The sequence below is a fragment of the Agelaius tricolor genome, unplaced genomic scaffold (assembly GCF_023055355.1).
Source record: "Agelaius tricolor isolate 1412-34295 unplaced genomic scaffold, bAgeTri1.0.p SCAF_9, whole genome shotgun sequence".
NCBI lineage: Eukaryota > Metazoa > Chordata > Aves > Passeriformes > Icteridae > Agelaius > Agelaius tricolor.
In genome coordinates this window covers 2913823-2934596 of record NW_027269269.1, presented here as the reverse complement: position 1 = coordinate 2934596, position 20774 = coordinate 2913823, and the positions used below count along the sequence as shown (strand labels likewise).

At 37.8% G+C, this 20774-nt stretch overlaps 1 protein-coding gene across 4 annotated transcripts in view; it reads left to right on the top strand.

Annotated features, from left to right (window-relative positions):
- Window positions 1–20774, top strand: part of CDK8 (cyclin dependent kinase 8) — a 69035-nt gene that overhangs the window by 25872 nt on the left and 22389 nt on the right. For 3 of the 4 annotated variants that reach the window (XM_071434031.1, XM_071434030.1, XM_071434029.1), the window contains exons 3-4: window positions 5135–5245; window positions 8322–8462. In XM_071434031.1, coding sequence (XP_071290132.1) covers window positions 5135–5245; window positions 8322–8462 — 252 coding nt within the window. Of the gene's footprint in view, window positions 1–5134; window positions 5246–8321; window positions 8463–20774 lie in introns of those variants that run through there. The other variant, XM_071434032.1, reaches the window with a different exon arrangement.

Below are 20774 nucleotides of genomic sequence, written 5' to 3'. Positions count from 1 at the left end.
TCTTGGCTTGCTGCTTTTCTTTGAGCAGTAGGCTCTCCCTTCCTCTGGGTGTAGGCTTAGGCTTTCTCTGTCCTATTGCAGTTGGATTTAATCTTCCCTGAATGGGTCAGAATTACACATAATGTTTCAGGTAATGGCTTATTGCTGTCTATACTCATCTGTTGTAGCAGTAATTCCACTGGCACCTTACTTCTTACAGGATGAGTAAAATTTGTCATTTCTCTTTCCAGTCTTAAAGTTGCCTTTTGGCATCAACTGCAGTCTGCTTTGTGTTCCAAGGCCCTGCTTGCCCATTTTTGCATTTCAAGGTCATGGCATGACTTAATGTATTATGTTTGTTTTTGGATCCCTTGGTGAAACTGAGAACCTTTTTGAAGCATGAGATGACAATTAGAGTTGGAATTTATGCTATCAAACTAGCCATGTAATGCAACAGTGACTTTTGTCTAAATGAGTGTTTGGTTGATACTGCCAATGGTTTTGTGTGTAGCCACTTTTCTGACTGTCCTAGGGCTTGGAAGAGGTGCTGCATGGCACTCAAAGGAAGGCAGTCAGAGCAAGAAGCTGCTTTTTCTAAGATAGGCATAGGGGAGACTGGCATAGGGGAGACTCCTGGGCTGGGTTACCTGGCCAACTGCTCTAGCAACTGTGCTCTGTTAATGGATTTTGGAATCATTTAGGTTTGGAAAGACCTGTATCGAGTCCAGCCATTAACCCAGCGCTGCCAAGTCCAGCACTAAACCATGTCCCTCAGCACAACACGTCTGCATGTCTTTCAAATACCTCCAGGGATGGTAGTGCAGCCACTTTCCTAGGCATCCTGTTCCAGTCCTTGACAAGCATTTTGGTGAAGTAATTTTTCCTGATAACTGATCTTAACCTCCCCAATGTGACTTGAATTATAGAAGTAAGCATGGTAGTATTGCAAGGCTGCATTTGCAGGTTAACATTCCCTGTGGACCACAAAGGTTAGCAAGTGTCAAGAGCAGGGGTGAAATGCCACTTGCAGCAGAGCTAGAAATCCTCACTTACGTGAAGAGCGCTTTGTCTTGGCTTGTGAGAATTGTTGCAGTCGTGGAGAGCTTCACAGGAAATTTAGGAATATCACCAGAGGAAGCAGGTCATGTTCATAAAAATTGTGCTGGCTTCAGCTCATATTTTATGTGAAAGATAATTGTTGTTAGTGCAAGAAAAGATTGGTCTTAGTCATGCTGCAGTTTTCCTGGTTTCCTTACTGCTGCAGTTGATTATTTAATATCATCCTGTTTTACTTCACTTTCTCCTTGTTCCTGAAGCAATTTAACAATTTTATACATCATTGGGACACTTTAATTTACTGTCTCTCAGCTGACCCGTGGCTATGTGGAATGAGTATTTCTTCATTTCAAGAGGGAGGTGGAGGAACCTTAGTTTGAGCCTAGGACCTGCACAAAGGGATGCTGTTTCCCTTGCTGGATCTTGAACAGTATGAAAACAAGGGTAGGACCAGCCAGGGACAAACATGGGCTTCCAAAACTGATGTTATTGGCATCTTTGTCATTTGCGGATTTCTAGTTCTTTGAAGGTCTGTTGGATGTCCCTTCTTTATAAGGGGGTACCCAGTCTAACTAATATAAGAGAAACCTTTCTGGCTGAGGAAATAGATTTCAATCATCATATGTTATGCAAATAAAAAGGAAGGCAATTTACTGAGAGCCAAACACATAATTTTTGTCTGCTTGCTTTTTGTGTTCTACAGAACTGAGCTAGGATAGACAGAAGTAGTTAGATGACAGTCATTAGGCCAAAAAATACCCTTTATCATTAGGAGGCATCATAGTGATAGTCAAAGCATGTTTCTTGCAGTCTGCTTTGTCTGAACTGTCTTTGTTTGAACTCTGTCAGCTGCTGGACACAAGTCAAGTCATCTGGTAGGAAAGGCATGTGGTTTATGGGCTAGGGAGGCCTGGTTCATGGAGACTGAGGTTGCTGAAAATGCTCTTTGCAGCCCATGTGATATATTATCATCTGCATGAACTGTTTCAGATACTTCAGAGACAGTGTTTGCATTTGTCACTGTGAACATTTCAACCTTTCCAAGACAGTGATTCAGGAATCATCTGTGGCACTGCAGCAATCATTTCCTTACGCTGATGGATTTGCTGATACATGTTAGCCTTTCTGTTTACTGGGTTGTGGCTGTCTGGCTTTGACTGAACCCGTCAGGTTCAGACTGAAAGAATGTGGATTTAACAGTTATTCAACACAGAAGGCAGAGGCAGAAACCAGCAAGAATGATAAACTGAGTGCACAGATGCACAAACAGGAAGAGGTGCTGCCAGTGACAGTAGCAAAGGCCCGAACTCCTAACACAATGGTGATGGGCTGCAGTAGGAACTTCTCAGGAGTGCTCTTGAAGAGTGAGTGTCAGCTGGGACTGATGAGAAGAAAAGCAGGTTGCTGTGGAATTTTTAGGAGGATAGTGGGGGTTTGGGGTATTTGAGAGGATTGCTGGGATGTTTAGAGGAAAAATAAAAGGTAGGAAGGGGAATGATTAAGGCGGAGTGGTGAGGAAAAAAGCAAAGAATGCTGTCAATCTCAAAGTCTGCAAAGACTACCTTAGAACAAACAAGGGAGAATTCTATCTATGTTACTTCACTACACAGGCAGGGAGCTCTTCTGCTGCATTACTTAAAAGTTTCTCATATTTGTGTCCAGCTTTGGTGATAGGTTTTCTGTGTGTTCTCCAAGCTGAATCATATTTCATGTGAAGAGGGTGGATTTTTTTTAGGTAGGTGATAACTGCTACCTCAGAAATAAGGAGTAGGAGAGATTTAAAATGGGATCAGACAAAAGGGAATATTACATTATTTTTAAGAGCTCTGACTAGTATCTGCATCTTTCATCAAGGAATATTTTGTTGTATCTGGTACAGATGTGTCCATTAGGTCACAGGAAATACAATATTTTTGTATGGACACATAGTTACTGAACTGTCATTTAATCTTCTGGTATAGTTAATTAAACTTTTTAGCATAAATTTAATAGGTGAATTTATGCTGATTAAAGAAAAATTACTTTGTTTTAAGGGCTGGCACAGTGTATTCTTAAACCCTGCAACATCATTCACCATTGAGAGGCTGGTCTTTGATGCTGTGCTGTGCCTGTCTTGCATGCAGTTAATCTTCTCCACACCAGCTTGTATGGTGGAATGTGTTGAATTTGTGACTAGAGCAGTGCTGATAAGCCAGCAGTGCTTTGGCTATTGCTTATAGTGTTCAGGCTTTCTCCGTGTCCCATTCCTGCCCCCTCCTCCCTTTGCATGGAGACTGGCTGGGCACCAGTTCTCTTGTGGGAAGTTGTACATGATTACCTTCACATTACTTCTGTTGTTTTTTGTTGTGGGTGTGGTGTTTAATTCCTCTTTCTTTCATTTACTAAACTGTCTTACTCACAAATTTTCTTGAGTTTTTGTTCTTCCATTTATGTCTGACTGAGAGAGGTGAGCAAGTGGCTCTGTGGGGTTTAGCTTCTGGCTGGGGTTAAATTACTACAGGCGATCCCCACCTGTAATTGATAAAAAAGTGCAAATAAGCATTTCTTGGTTTTTCCCATACTGATCTTACTCTTTCTTGGAATTACAGGCATTTAAAGAATCCCATACTTCTTGTAGATCCTGCCTTAAAGTGCCTCGATGTAGTGCTTTTACAAATCCTAGTGTTTTACCATGCTGAAACTCTACAGCCTTCTGCATTGATTTCTATTTCTGCTTTGTCTTCTCTATGCTATCTCCCTGTTTGATCTTGTACTTGAGGTAAAATTTCTGTGGGTTATAGGTCCTTTTTTTCCCAGAAATGGCACACTGAAGACTGGTCAGTGAGTCATAATGCAAGTCTGTCTCAAATGAAATAGGAAAGAAGGAAACAAGCACACATATATATATACTTCCACTTTACTATCTCAGTAGCAGCTAAGATTTTAGCACTTATGACAAAGGTATAAATAGAAAAGAATGATTTTTTTTTTGTTTCCTCTGTTATGCAGTGGGAAAATTATGTTTTATTGGAAATAGATTGTCTCAGAAGTAAATTCTGTATTCAAAGAGTAGTTTAATTTTCTCTTGGCACTTTTTTAAAAAATAAAAAGCCCTAACTATTCCTTTTAGTGAGAAATGTCATCATTTTTGGCACACTGAACTGGCAGGAATTTGACTAGTCTAGGGTAGTCATACTTAAACACATTTTGCTTAGATAAAGCTTTTTTTCTTTCTTAGCAATTGGATGAGTACAGTATGATTGTAACATGACCAGTAGACCTCAAATAGACTGATGCTGTCTGCATTCAATTGTTGTGCTGTATCTCATCTAATTTTCCTTTTGCTGGGGTTCAGACTGTAGTTTCTGAAGCAGCTGAGCTGGTTTAATGGCTCACTGCTGCTGAAAGATCCAGGTGTGTCCCTTTGCTAGGGCTGTCTCTGCTGTTAGTACTCTGGTTTATTTCAGCTCAAGAGCTCTGTACCAGGTTACCTTTCAGCCTTTGTGCATCCAGAGTAGTTTTCTCTTGAACTGGGTGCTGTTTTATGGGTGGCTTCTGTGAATGTACTAACTGGTGTAGTCTTTGTGGGTGTACTAACTGGTGTAGTCTGTGTTGTGGTCCAGAAGCTGGACCCTCTTCTGTGGAGAGTGGTGACCTTGTAGATCAGCAGAGTCTACCTTACAAGCCACATCTTGGTTTAGCTGACTGCATTAGCAGGCTCTACATCAGCCATCCCATTCAGTCTCAACTGACTGCAATGAAAATGCAACTTTTTCAGATAATTGGAAGTGAGGAGAAAATGGGGTACCCCAAATAGGACTGTCGAAGATTACAGCCTATGCTAAAGGGCAGATGCCACAGCTGGCTGTTTGCAGAGTCATCTTGGTCCTGGATAATAGTGAGGTTTACATAGAGTTGAGCTTTTAGAAAATGAGTAGGAAATGAATGCCCTGAGGGGGTTATGACCTGCTTTCAGCTCTGGTTTGAAAGTAATGACTGGTTCTTTCATTAAAAAAAGTGGTTTTCTGTGGCTTGCAGATTTCAGCTTCTCTTGTTTGTGTTCTAAGTATACCACCTCTGGATGTATGTATATAACTGTTGTGGACTTTTTCTTTTGCAGTTGCTGCGGGAGCTCAAGCATCCAAATGTCATTTCTCTGCAAAAGGTGTTCCTTTCTCATGCTGACAGGAAAGTGTGGCTTCTCTTTGACTACGCTGAGCATGACCTCTGGGTAAGGTGAATTGTTTGTAGGTACAGGCTTCGAGTTTTAATTGCAGCAGAGGGACAGTGTCAGGGGAGATGCATAAGTTTTAAGCACAATATAGCTGTTTACTCCATGTTTGTTGGAAGCATTTCCAGTAGTAAAGGAAAAGCGATGGAAAATGTTAAGTAAACACACCACACAGTTAAACCTGTGATCTCTTTTTTAAGAAGATAAAAAACTTCAAAAAAATCTGCAGAAATCAGCTCTCAGTAGCTAGAAGTCTACTTAAATAAATGTAGATATAAACCCCTATTATAGCAAAAGTAGGGTGCAGGAAGATGTATTGATTATGCAGGTGAATTCCCTTTAAAATCTTTTTTTTTCAATAGGACAGTTCAGAGTTTTAGTTGCATTGGTTGTCATCCATGAATACATGAAATGAGAGTTGTGCCACTGTATATTTAATTCATACATTTCAGTGGGAAAAATTTTTCTCAACTCGTCTGCAGAAATTCCCTGTATTTGGGAGGAAAGCTATTTATTCCTAATTGCAAGATACAGCTTTAAAATATAAACCTGTTGGAGGCAAAGTAAATTTGTTTTAAGATACAAACTGAATTCCTCTGTTAACTCAATATTTGTAAGCTTAATATCCATTTGGAATGCTTAAAAAAATAAAGTAGAATGGTAAAATGAAAAATACCATGCAGCCATGACTTCCCTGAAAAAAGGTGGGTGTGCCTCAAATTAATGCTGACATACATAAGGAGGATTGTTCTCAATGCTACGAATGCTAACCTCAAAAGATGCTAAGATTCATATCAAAGGGTGCAACAGAAACAATTTGTAATGAGCGAAAATTTTAATGAATGTGTACATGTGAGAATTGCACACTGAATCATGAGTTGTTTTTCTGTCAGCCTGTCACTTAGTAAAAACAAAAACAAAATAATTTCTTTTAAAAATGGTTTTCCTTATTGTTTGGAATTATTTGGTTTGCCTAAGAACTAGTGTGTCAGTTTTCTTTCTGCTAAGCTAAATGAAAGATGTTTTCTTACTGTAAAATGTCTTGGAAGTTCTGATACTTGTTATTGAGGTTTTGTTACCAAAATAAAATTAGAGACAAAAAAGGTAGCAAACAGCTGAAATGTTGAGATATTCTTAAGGCTGATAAACAGAAACAACATCATCTTGAGGAAATGGAGTACAGTTGTTTTGTTTTTATTTCAATATGCTGGAAAAATAAGAGTACTCTTTTTTCCAGTGCTCCCCCATATTTATGATATGCTGAGCTACTGAGATCTAGGAATGTTTGAGAGTTTTTTGTTTCAAAATGTCCTACAAGGCTTCATATTTGTTAGGACTATTATTACTATGACCTGTTTTTGTTTGTATTTATACATTTCTGCTTTGCTCCATACTTAACCAAAATCACCACACAAGTATTTCTGTTAATGAAACACTGGTTTGTATGTAACTAACTTAGGAGTGACCCTCAATTTTGAGCTTTATGCTTACATGCATATACCTGTATGAACTCCAGAATTCCCCAGCCGCACCAACTCCTGGTTGTTCACTGTATCTGGATGTGAGAGACTTGGTTGCAATGACTGGTCTGGCTCTGTGCCCCAGAGAGCTGGCCATGGATCAAGTGCTCCAGCACTTGTGTATTTAGGACAGCAGGTTTTAAGTAATGCTGGGAAAGGGCTAGATAATACAGAGTGTATTAGAAAAGCCTGGGACAGCCATCTGTTTTCCTGCCTGTCTCTGAAGAGCCACTTCTCTTGGTCCACTGTATGAAAATAACATTTATTTTGGAGTTGGTGGAAGTGAGAGGTGAGAAGAGGTAAAACTTGTGGCTCAGGCTGAGGGATGCTTCTGCATGTGGTGCTTGGTTGACACTGCAGGGATTGTCCCATTTTCATCAATGTTTTTTTGCTCTGAGTGTCTCCATTTTTACCATTGACAGGGCAGAACTGTGCCTGTTCCTCACAGGAAAGCCAAGCCTGGCTGCCTGAAGCAGAGGAGGGCAGGCTGTATGGAGCTGGGCTGCAGCAGGAGAGCAAAGGCAGCTTCCCAAAGGATGTTAGATAGCTGGGTTAGCTAATTGGCACCTGGAATATGAGGAGTCATGAACGTAGGAAGAGCACACGATAGAGGTTTGGTGCCAGGTTTTGGTAGACAAGATCTGGGCTGTTTTGATGATCGCACAAGTGCGAGCCATTACAGAAAAAAAGTGTGAATGTGTTAAGAAGTTTGTTCTAGAAATTGCCTCTGTGTTTGAAGGAGGCAAACATGGAAATGGTTACCATGACTATGGCACACCTTGTTGTTGAACTTAGTGACACCTGGGGCTCAAGTACTAAGACAACACATCCTTTTGGGCTCCTCCTCGGTGCAGACATCAATCCTTGTGTCTAAATTTAGAATTACTAAAGGTTCTTTTTCTGTGTCTGACTTGGTGGCTGACTTTCAGATGGACAGATTTGTAGACTTGCTCTGTCAACAGCTTCTGTTCTGAGAGTACTGTGCTATGAGGGTACAGTAAATAAAAAAGGAATAAATCTGGGCTTTTGATTTAAATGTATAAAATTTCTAATACAGTTTGCAAAATTTCTGCTTGGCATTAGTTCTTGAGTGTTACAGTCATTATTACTGTAGGAGAAAACTTAGAAGTAAAATAATGTAGGAGTTAATACACTTGTAATTCTGTGATTTGATGTACAGGATATCAGCCCATCTTAACAAAAAGACTCCCCAAACAAAAATACCTCTAAAACCTGAAAGATCAGTGATCTAAAAGGAAATGTGCTTTGATGGTCATATTGGTGTTGTATTCCTCATACTCTGCAGGGCTTAGCTGCCTTCTGGGGTTAAACCACAGCAAAAACTGATTTAATTTTTGAGAGATTGCTTTGGGATGGTGATCACTTTACTTAGTCCAGTATTAATTTTTTAGTACTTGAGGCCCATGTTTCTAGTTTGGAAAACAAATCATGAAAGGTTGAAAAAACCCTAAAAAGTCTGTGTAAGGAGCTGATGGCAATCTTTTCATGTAAACGTTGCACTTCTTTGATTTTCATTTCTTTTTTCCCCTTTGCAGCATATAATCAAGTTTCACAGGGCTTCTAAAGCAAACAAGAAACCAGTTCAGTTACCTCGGGGAATGGTGAAGTCGCTGTTATATCAGATCCTAGATGGTATTCACTACCTGCATGCTAACTGGGTGTTACACAGGGATTTGGTAAGTGGATCCTCAATGGGTTTTAGCACTGGGATGATGATTGAGGGCAAGGGTTGTTTTTCTTAATGAAAATCCACTGGGAAACAAAAGCCTTGGTGCTAAGAGCATGTACTAATAAATATATATTTTTACACTGCAGTCAGACGGCCTTGATTAGTAGAGTGGATTTTAAAAGCTGGCTGTGATCTGATATGATATGCTTATGAGAGCAAGTGTATCAGATGGCTGTTTATGTTTTTTGATTTTCTAAATAAACTATTTTAAATGGGTTATTTAAGTAACAGGCATGTTGAGGTACAGAAAATACCTCTGGTAGTATCACTGCAGGCAAGATAAATACCTACAGCTTTGGTGTAGGTGGGGGAGAATGACTGGCTGTAAGAATTGCTGAAAAAAAAAGATTTTTTTCTGAAATTATCAGTTTAATGTAGGGAAGTGACTTTTCAAAGCCATTATTGTTTCCTAATGTTTATAATTACCAGCAATATAGCCACACCAACTTTAGATGATTTCTGCAAGTAGACTAATGTTTATTCAAACTACAATATAAGGAAAACATTTTTAACCTGAGTTAGTGTCTTTAACCAGCAAATTCTTTTCAACTGGTGAATCACACCAATTGTTATATATTTGCCTTCAAAACAGGCCCACAGTAACTGATCTTTTTTGTCTGTTGTCTTGAAATGGGGTAATTTCTCTGATCCACTTGTCTGTAGCTCTTACTCTTTGATAGCATTCTTTTTTTTCAATTTACTTCTAAGTGTACCACTTATATATGATACTCTTGTGCACGAATGAAATTTCAGTAATTAAAAGTATCATTAGTTTGACCTTTCATTCCTATGAGTCAGTATTGCCAGTGATATTCTGTGTTTGGTGAAATAAGTCTGGCTTCCTTGCTACTCCTTCAGAGTCAGTTTTTGTCTTTGAAATAGCTTTAATAGTGTTCCTGGAAATGTGGTCAAGGACTAGTTTTTTGGACATCTATTTTCATGCCTGATAAATGCTTTTACAGAGTACCAGTTTCTCCATTTGGTTGGAAGGCAAAGTTTCCTTGTACTTCGATTCTGAAAATGCTATTTATCCCTCTGATAAATAGCATTTTCTGAATTGAAGTACAAGGAAACTTTGCTTTATTGCAGTGATTATGTGGATGACTTTAATTTGCTCCTGGTTTTAGAAATGGAACAAAAGCCTCAGCACTGAGGGGAAAAAATCAAAAAGCTTCTGGTGGCTTTGTCATGACTCATGAAGTAGTGGAGCAAAACATAATATAGAAATACTTAGTGCATGTTACTACTTAGCCAACTTTATTATATTTTTAAGAGGCATACAGGTAGCACATGATTTGTCATCAAGAATCTAAAATTTTCTAATGTTTTGCTTTCTACAGTTTCGGAAAATTTATGAACGTGAAATAATGCTTAAAAGAAAACCAGGCATGTTGTTAACTGGATGGCTCAGGAGATTGGTAATTTATTACAGAGCCTTTCACATCTAGGGCTGTAACTCAGATTTAGGTTGGCAACTGCAAAAAAAACTACTGCCATCTTATTTTTTGTGAAATGAGTTGGTGGTCTCAGTCCAGCATGAAATTTCCTTCCAGCGGAAAATCCACCATCACAATTGGCTGTCTTTTGATAATCTGAGGAAGAGACCAAAAGCTTGAGGCAGAGACTGAGAGGTCTTCCCACTGGACCCCTGTCAAGCTGTGTTGGTGAGAATCCTGTAAGAGCTGTACAGGAGCTGCCTGTGCTGCCTTGTCCATGGAAACCTTGGGACTTGTTATTTCAAAACTCTCCAGTTTGAGCTGAATTCAGAATGCACATGTTTCCCACAGAACAAAAGACAGAATTGCACCTGTCAATGCTTACTTTCTTTTATCAGGGTCTGGAAATAACCTGAGTAAGAGAAGGGATTCTACTTAGTGTTTTGTCTTGGAAAGACAGGGACCTGGTGGTTAAGATTGAGAATTGGGACTTCACTAACATTCTGATTCAAAGCAGCATAACTGACATGAATGCTTAGGTGTGATTTTCTATTCCAGGATACCTGTAACGTTATTCTTCAGGAATATCAGTGTTAGATCATCAATTTTAACTCCTATTGTGCCTTTAAACAATAGGTATTGCTGTAGTTTCTAGATATTTTATGTTTTCCCGGGTTTAGATACACCCACAGAGCTGCTGAGGTAACATGCTTGCTTTCATGTCATATACTATATTATAAGAGTGATGGTGCTTGGGGCTGGTAGGAGGCTAAAGAGTAGCAAAAAAATCTATTATTCTCTCATTGGATAAGGAATTTTTTAATAGGTATGAATTATCTGTATAATTACCTTCTGTCTAAGTGGAGATTTCCTGGGTTTTCTGTTGGGGTTTTTTTTTGTGTGCATTTTTTTTAAGACATTTGAGTTGAGTTAGCTTTTAGGTAGCTAATTTTTTGGAGGTTTTTTTAGATTTTGACTTCTCTAATCAGAAACAAAATATGGCATAAACCAACTCCTTTCTTGCTACAACCTGAGCAGTAAAATGTGGCAGCTGTTGAAATCACACAAACTTAGACTGAAATTTTTCTTCACAATGTGGAAATCAAGAAATCTCAACTCATGTAAGGTTTGTATAAAGTGACCGAATTCTGTATGAAACAGTAAAATCTGTTGGAAGACAACAATTGTCTGTTGTGGGGTTTGTGGTCGTGGTGTGCCTTTTACAAAGGAAATGTGTACAAATCTTTGCAGTAACTTAAATACTTGACTGTTTTCTTCCACTGGGTACCTGAAAGCCAATTCACAATTTCCATCAGAGCAGGGAGATGTTGATTGTATTTGCCTTTGAATACTGCCTTGAATACTACTGTACTTGAGTAGTTAACTTTTCCATAAGTTTTTCAAATGTACCAGTAAAATTTTTCAACAAATAAATGCCAGCCCTTTTAAAATTTCTTGTTTGACTTGTGTATTCTTCAGCCTCTTTAAATTTCATGGCTGAGAGCAATTGAAAGCAGATTGTTTATTCATGCTCTGACTGTAGCAGGAAGGAAATAAGAACACTTCATATAATTACCACAAAGTGCATCAATTACAGTTTTAATAATGTTTTGAATTTAGCTATCAAGTATGCTTGTAACATACTGCATTTTGCTGACTTCTTTTTTGAGTATTTTTTCCACTTTATAATATGCAGCTATTGTGCTTCTTCCTTTACTCAAAGTTCTTATTCCACACTAAAAATAAGCATAAGCCAAAGATTTGCCATAGATGTGTTTTCATCAATATGCAACTTGAACAGCAAGGGAAAAGACAGCATGCACTTCACAGCATGCTTGGAAGGTTTTTTCAAGAAATGGGCTCAAAGTAGAGGTCCTTTTGCATGGTACAATAACTTTTAAGCTATGCCTGTTAGCATTTGAAAGTGCATCTCTAATTTGTTTGGTAGTAGTCCTATCTACACAGTCAGGATCCAGTTTTAAGTAAAGATGAGCACCCCTCCACAGCTTCTGTGTGGTGACAGTAAGTAAGATTAGTCTTCAATTTACATTAATAATGGAATTGGCACCTAAGCTATTTGAAGTACTTCCACGGTGCAGCAGTGCTTAAAAGCATACCACCACCACCCCCAAAAAACTCCAGCAAAAAAAAACCCTAGAGGAAATATCACATGTCTTGTAGTACTGAAGCTGGGACAGTAGCATAAAATTATTTTTGTTCCTAAATCTTCAGACTGCATTCTCTGGCCTATTTCTTTGTGCCTGGTGTGAGTGGGTGTTGAACAGATGAATTACCACTTGGCAAGTGAGGTATGGAAGTGGGGAACAGAGTGCTGGACTTCTGCTTCCCATTCTTCTCTTCCTATCTCTTGCCAAAGGAATTAACAGGCTCTTAGCCTTTGTCAATAACATCCCTGTCCTAGTTAGCCTGGGATTGTGTCACTGTGGACATTTGCAGACTGGCAGCAGTGCAGTGGGGGGAAGGCGTCCCTAATGTGCAGCTCAGCTCAAGGGCTGCTGTGGGACAAGCACTGGCTTTTAAAAAGCTTTGAGGCAGTCAGGCTTTAATACAGTTGGTGCGTCGCTTTCTGAGATCTGGACTCTTCCCAGGGATACCTGCTACCATGTTTGGGATTAGTGAGAACATTAAAGACGTTCTTTTAACAAGGAATGAGGAAAAGCCACTGCCAGAGTCTTTGTTTAGACAGGATCTTAGTTACTTTCCAGGCTCCATAAAGTGAATAACTTAAATATGTCCTTTAGGCGAAGTTAAATATATGGAATTTTTACCTTGGCAATTTACAATTTTCCTCATTAGAGCTGTAGAATCCAAGGATGTCTCCCTGTCAATATTTAAGGATTATATCACAAATACAGGAATGCTCTTCTCTCTTCCTGTAAAACTTCCAAAGCTGTGGTCATTTGAAAGATTGAACCTAAATCCTTGAAAAGAAGAAAGTAATAATAGTGCACATTACTAGAAATAAGTTTGCAGCTTTAAAAAGTAGGGTAATTTTCTACTCTAAGTAGATCGACAAGTAATAGGTGTTATTTCCCAAAAGGTGTTATAATGACTTGCTGGTGATTTGCTTTCAGAGGAGAAAAGAACTCCCAGCAATCCAAACCAAATCACTCTTCTGGTTGTCAGCTGTTGTATTTCCCAAGATTTTTGTTTTCAAGGTGTTTTTCATTAGGTATGTACTTTCGTGAGATCACCAAAGAACAGTGTGTCTGGCAAAACTTTATTTTTTTGCATGTGCTTCTAATCACATGCTTTCCTGTAAGTTGTACTTGACTATAGTTCTAAATATTCCATAGTTGAAATAATATTATCTAGTGTTTCTTAATGTTTCTGTTTACAGGGAGCATGACTACTCCCTTGCCTGCCTTTCTGAGCACTTTCTTAATGTATTAGATTACACTTTCAAACCAGTAAGTAATGAAAATGTAGAAGTTATCAAAAGAGACTGCAAAATTTCAGTATTTGGTGTTCGTGCCAGTGATTAAAAAAAAAAGAAAAAGAGAGAGAAGTAATCCAAGAACTCTGAAAAAGTAGCCAGTTAGGTGAAACTTTTGACTGAGTAATGTCTGTCAGTTTTGTACAAATCATATTTAAAGGTAGAAATAGAGAATATTGTTCAAGTGCTACCAGCCTTCTAGTTGGAAAAGTAGTGAGAGATCTTTGAGTTCACTGTAGAGAAGCCCATAGAGATATATCAAATCTTGTGCTTCATATTCATATATGCAAATAATTGTGAGACCACTCTCTTTGAAAGGTCATAGCCATCAGGGGAAGCTCCTGAGGGGAAGAAAGCAAATGTCACTCCAGTCTTCAAGGAGGGTCTGGGAAATTACATTCCCAGTCACTCTCGCCTTGATCCCTGGAAAGGTGATGGATCACATCCTCCTGGAAGCCATTTTCAAACATTTGGAAGATACCAAGGTGATTGAGAGTAGTCAGCATGGATTTTTATGCAGGGGAGATTGTGCCTGGCCTGAAATGACGAGCTCGATGGATGGGCTAACAGCGGGGAATGTTGCTTACTGCAGTAAGGCTTTCAGCCCTGCATCCCATCCAGCCCTGTAGACAAGCTAGGGAAGTACACACCAGGAAGTGCACAGTGAAGGGCATGGAAAACGGGAGGAGTTGAAGGGCTCTAAGGATTGTGACCAATGCCACCAAGTTAAGCTGGACACCAGCCACTGGTGGAGTGTCCCAAGGGCTGATTCTGAGTTCAGTACTGTTTAACATTATCATTAGTAACCTGAACAATGCGGTAGAGCAAACCCTCAACAAGCTGGCAGATGATTTCCAGTGGCACCTTCCAGCCTCGGCCATTCTGTGGATGAGTTGTATATTCACCATTTGATTTGTCTTGAAAAATTCAATTACTGCTCTCTCAAAGTCTAAAATCCAGCTCATGACAAATCAAGAGAAGAGATGCCAGGTACCAAGTGTGGGCTGTGTGGGAGCAGGTGTAAGATGAGTTTGAAAGATCAAATAGCTCCCAAGGAATAAGGAACAGTGTGAAGAAAACAGTGAAATACCCAATTTTTGAAGTGCAGCGTGACATTTTTGCAACGTATCTTGCAAAATGACTGCAGTATGATGAGAGGTATGACATGGTGCCATTTTTTTTTTCCTGAGTAGTACAGTGATGTATTCCCTAAAACCTTTCTGGAAGCAGTATGGTCAAAAAATGAAAGATATACTTCTGCTGGATCATCGGTTGTTGGGTATGAAACATTTGTGTAATGGCAATATCTCTAGAAAGCTATACCCAAGCCTTAAGCTATCAGGCCTATATTTTTCATTCTTCACTAAGGTGCTCAGTACTAAGATCAAATGGAGAATATAAATGAAAAGAAGCTATTCAGTCTATTCTTCCAGTTGTGTTTGGACCGTCACTGCAAGACTTCCTGGTGATTCTGTAAATCAATCTTTAAAGGTAGTGAAATGATTTTATTTTGTTTTAATTCACTGGCTGTGTCCCTTTAAGCAATTTTTTAATCTGAATGTAGTCTTTCACAGCTTTTTACAGGTTGATCATCTTTAGCTTTAGGAAAAGAAAAGGCAAGGCCATTTAACAAGTTTTAAGTAAGTATTGTGAAAGAATAGTAAAGACTCCAAGATGTATGTAATACATGAGATGAACAGATAACACTTGAAAATTTTTATTCAAGCAACCGGTGTTTAGAAAAAATGCTAAATCAGTCCTAAAAGTTATTTGATAATCTTTTATCACACAATGCTGTTAGATTCCAATTTATACAAAGATGAAGTGCTGAATAGGGGAACATTTGATGGATATTTTTCTGATTGCAAGTGACAAGCTCATTTATTTGCTTGATTTAAGTGAAAGTAGGGGTGCAAGGAAAGGTCAGAAATATCTCTTCCAGGTACAGGTTTTTCAAATCTACCTCTCTTAGACTGCTACTTTTATTCAAAGCCCCATTAGCTTGATTGCCAAGTCCAGCCCTAATTGTAATTTTTTTGTAGCCTTTTATTATTTCTGCAGGTGTTCCCAAAAGGTCTGACTACATCATTGTGTCTGGGTTACTGACTTGCATTTTGTCTGGTGGAACCTAAATCTAGTTTTTCTTCTTGTTAGCTCAATATTTCTTTACCATCAATAATTCTCAAAATAATTAATCCTATGTGGTAATAAAACCCAATTCTCACAACCTTCATGTTTAAAACTGGCAGTCATACTGACAATAATTTTTTTCTCTATTGATGAATTTATCTTTTTTGAAAACTAGAGTAAATACAATCTTTGTCCAAAGTTTAAAGGGAAGGTCAAGGTGGAACAATATATGTATTATAAGAGGGGCTTTGCTAAAGTGCAGGTAAAGTCTCTGACTTTGGCATTCCGAAATCATTGTAGACTTCAACATGAAAGAAGTACAAGGTGCAGAAAATAAATGGAAAAAGTAAAACTACTTATTGAACTGCCACCAGATATGTTAGGGACAGACAAGTGCAACACAGATGAGGATTTGTAGTCATGAAATTGCATTACATGATTATGGATGTTTTAGTGAGATATTTTTGCCTTATCTGCTGCGGAACTGTCAGACACAAGAAAGAATGGAAGCAGACAATTTTTTTCCCCTGACATTTCTACATCATTGTACATGGAATAATTTTAACCAGCAGTCTTGGACCAGTTAACAGGCAGTGAAAACTGTTGCAAAAGGGAAATTCCAAATTTGAATATTTTTCCTCATTCCTCTGGAGCCCTTCAGGACTAAATTGAATGTTTCAGAACTCATCTTTATAACCATTTGCATCTTTGCCTTACAGGATATGTAATCAGTACAGGCCTTTTCTGTGCCTTTAGGAAGTTTGTCCTTGTCTGGTGGAATATGCATTTAATTACAGCACCAGAAACACATGTGCCTTCATATTGCATATTGATTTCTAAGCTGGAGACAAAGTGGTGCTTTAGAGTTGTAGATGTGCAGAATGATAGCATGGCTTCTACAGTCTCTAGGAAAAAATAGTTTAGAAAATGCAAGTTGTGTTGCATGTTTTATAATAAAAAGAAAATTATGTTGGTCTGTTGATACTGTGTGATTGCTTAAGGAGACTGCTTACCTGGGTATGCTGGTTCTTAGTTTCCTCAAGTGATCTTTGTATCTGTTAGCAAATTTCAGGTGCCTTTGGTAAAAAGATGCAGTATCAAAACAGACCATTTGTTTCAAATGTCATGAAAAGCAAATGTCATATAGAGGAGGGCATGTGTTCTGGGAGACGTGTATTGATGGTTGAACCAGGGACAAATGCTGAAATACTTCTTTTGATTTTTTTTCAAGCTTAGAAATATTTGACTTTTTAAAATTCCAGGTAATTTTAAGTAAATTGATAACTGAAGTAGAATGGTGTAATATAAGTAATATATTGAGGAATATAATTTGTAGATGATTACTTACATCTATCTGCATATATATGACACATTGAGGGAGGAAAATACGTCAGCTACAGGGCAGACTATATAAGATTTCTTTATTTTCTGTAGCTATAAATTTGTTCTTTCGTTACTAGCCTGTTTTTCTCATGTGCTGGCTTTCCAAGATGGCCAGATACCCGATTGTGGTGCTGGAAAGAGTAATGTAAGTAATCCTTCACTGTTTGAAGGCAGACTCAGTCATCTCAGTGGTTACACTAAACTGGCTGCAGGAGCTCTCATATCTATGTATGTAAATACAAATAGAGGTAAGAGTTCTGCAGAGGAAAGGTGTGCTAGAAACTTCAGATCTAATTCCTGCCATAAAGGTGATGAGCTATACTAGGTGGAAAAAATACCAGCATAACTTGTGGTTCTGACCTAAGAGAAGTATGGAGGACCAGAAGCTTTTTGATCATAAATGTACCTGTAAAGTAAGTTTAGTAAATAAAAACCCTTCAGTAGGATTTAGTAAAAACTCTAGGGTATGATTTTAGAGACACCTGTTAAGTACCTTGTTAAGGTTGTGGAAAAGTTATTACACCATGAGATGTTGTGAAAGGTAGGAATACGGATTGTTCAGAATATAGGAAATAGCTATTAGAAGTGTTTTCACTGCAGTCTGCTGTACAAAGAAAATGCTATATTCTGTATGAATGATCTATATTCATGATATAGAGGACAAGATAAGAAAACAGTCCTTTGAGTAACTCTAATCCAAGGAGTTTTAAAAAATCGTTATGAATAGGACACATCCCATGTAAAAGCTTATTCTTTATGAACTCCCAGGTTCATCTGTCTTACTGTGACTATGAGTGACACAAAAGGGATACTTGGGATGTAGTTTGAAATACTGTATTTGTTCTGTGCACAGAAGTGCTCTTAACACAAGCAAAGCCCATGCAACCACTGGAAAGTGCATAGTAGTAAATTACATAGGCTTTTCACCTTTGGTTTTTTTTCTTAATCCAGATCAGGGAGGAGTTGTTTATAGTCCATACAAGTAGGGTGGTATGGAAGTAATGAAATTATTACTTAAATTAAAAACAACAACAAAGTAGGGCTTTTAAAGAAAATGGCAAGGGTTAACGCACCTCCATGTAAACCAATGAGTAAATAAGACAATTCTCTGCCTTTGTGTGAAAGTTTTGGGATGTGTGAGATTACAGTACTACTGAATGCCTGTCACCCCAAGGAAACTGCTCTAACAAAATTACTGAGCAAAAATAGTACTGGATTTTTATTGCACATTTCAAATCCTTACTTTGTGAGGCAGAACTTAGAATTTAAAAGGGAGATGGAATTATATATAGAATAACATAGTACCTAAAAACTGGTTTCAGAGCATGTTCTCCTCTTGCATTTGATCGTGCTCTGATGTGTCCACAGCATCCAGTCATTTTAACCTATGGACAGAGTAATCGCTGCTGTAGCAAAACCCACAGGAAATACATTTCTTTATGTTAATTTTAATGTATTAAGCTTGTTATTACACTTTTGAATGGTTTGTTAATGATATTTGACATGGTAGATTTTCCTGCTATAATAATATTTTTGCCTATGATATCCACATTTCCTTGCTTTGAGTCTTAGTACAGAAAGTCATGCCCTGCTGCTTGTGCTGACATTTCTAGGGAGTGAAAGAGTTGGCCTGAAAAGAGTAATTAATTTTTTTATTTGGCTTGAATTCAGTTCCAGTGAAAGTGAGAAAAGTCTGTGTATTAGGCAGTGTGCAAGCTTTTAATAAGTTACAGTGCCCCAAGTTGGCAGTAATGGAGTGACAGCAGTGAAAGAAAATTTTTGGAGTGTGTTCAGAGCCTAAAAACATAGTAGTGAGACTAACAGCTTTCATCAGGCTGAAACAGAGATAAAATATGGTTGATGGTAACTAGCAGAAGGCCCCCTTGGCATAGATACAGCATCCCTCTATTTTCTATCCTATCCAAATACTTCCTGTACTTTTAAAATTTTTGGACATGTGTGCTTTGATAATTTAGTGGTTTGTTTTTGTTTGGCTGTAACTGGTAATTTTAATGGCTCTTAGTTTTGAAGAGAATTTTATTTAGATGCTCAATTTATTTATTTTAAAGAGCTCTGGGATGTTCTTTATAGGAAGATAATGAACAGGAAGTATTACATTAAAACAGGCTTTCTTAATTTTGCAGTGCTTTTTACAATTTGTGTTATGTAATCAGAAAACATGTATTAAATCTGAACATTAAGATATTCTATGGAGCTGTTGTTTTCACCAGTGTTTGTAGTGGTCTTTTGATTATAATATGTTTTAAAGCCCCAATCAGTTGCAAAAGAAAATTAACATCTTTGAATTCAAGGAAAGCAATTACTTCAGAAAAGTGCTGATACTATCATTTGAATAAGGTTATATTGTCACTGCTATTGTGCTAGAGTACTATTTAATGTTGAAGTAGTCAGTTTTGTTAAAGTGGAAAGAAAATTGAATTATTTTGGAATTAAATTATTTTCTCTAACTTTAAACTGATCCAAAAGGACAACTGCAGTCCCTAAGAATGCAATAAGAGATCATACCACCTTGATAATAAGGAAATATTTTGATGTAGGTTATGTCTGCTTGAAGATAACAAGGTTGTTAGAGATGTGTCAGAAGAAGCATAAACATTGACTCTTTTGAGAGTCACAGACCTTGAGATGGGGTGTGAATTTTGCAAGCCAAGCTGAAGGCTAGTAGGTTTTGCTGCACAGCTTTTCTTGTCAGAGGGCCTGACTGGGACGTGATAAACCACATCAGTATATATTTCTACCACCGTGCCACAAAAGCGCTCTTCTGAGCAGGCTGCGACTTGCTAAGCCCTTGCAGTTGTCTTTCAAAACCTTTTTGATTTTTTTTTTTCTCAGCAAGACATTTTTAATTTACTTTGTTTCATGCTTCACAGTCATTTGCTTAAATATAGCTGAAGAAGTTCAGTTATGGTTTTGTATGATTGTGGGGTTGTGTTTTTAAATAATATAATTTATATTGTGTTTTTAAACAATAAAATCTGTATTGTTTAATATAGATTATAATTCCTATATTGTTTAGTATGATACTTTGAAGTCTAAAATAGAAAGAAGTCTTTCACTATAAATCATAATAGAATCATTGTTGATGTCATAGTTGCGAAAGCAAAATAATTTAGGGATAAAAGCCCTTTGTCTAGTCTGGTTCTTTTAAAGTTAATCTGCTCTTGTTTTTTAAATTGAAAACCAGTATTATTTTCTTATAAATTATCATGGCTCATCACAGGTGGAAGTGGATGGCATGGCCAGTTCTGTAAACTGGTCCCACAGCCAGTAAGGATGCACAAATACCAGGAGTTAACAAATATCACTGGTGTGACTCACCCCATCATTGTGAATCCTCTAGAGTGTAATGTTTTAGGAGCCCAACTCGTAAGTATTGGATTATCCAAATGAAAATTGGTTAGGATTATACTAAAACCTTATTAAAAGGTACATTAATAAGGATGTGTAAAGAGTTATGAGTCTGTTTATTAGTATACATAGAGATGTTGCAAGCAGTTAAAAATGTGGATGGGGAGGAGGTAGCATTGACATTATAATATCATAATAGGTAATTCAGAGGAGTTTAGATTACTCACTGATACCTGTGTTTAAAATCAGTCTATGAAAACTGGTGATTTCAGAAACAGACTAGTAGCAAAACCTATGTGGAATAGTAGTTCCTGCAGACTGGTTTGATGCTTAAAGTACTATGTATCAAAAATTGCAATGGCTAAGCTGTCTAAAAATGCTCAGTTCTTTCCTCATTACTTTGGTGAGTAAAGCCTTGTGAAAGGAGGGCCTAAGACCTAAAAACTTTTCCAGGAGCATGAGACAATGTCCTAAGATTTCCAGA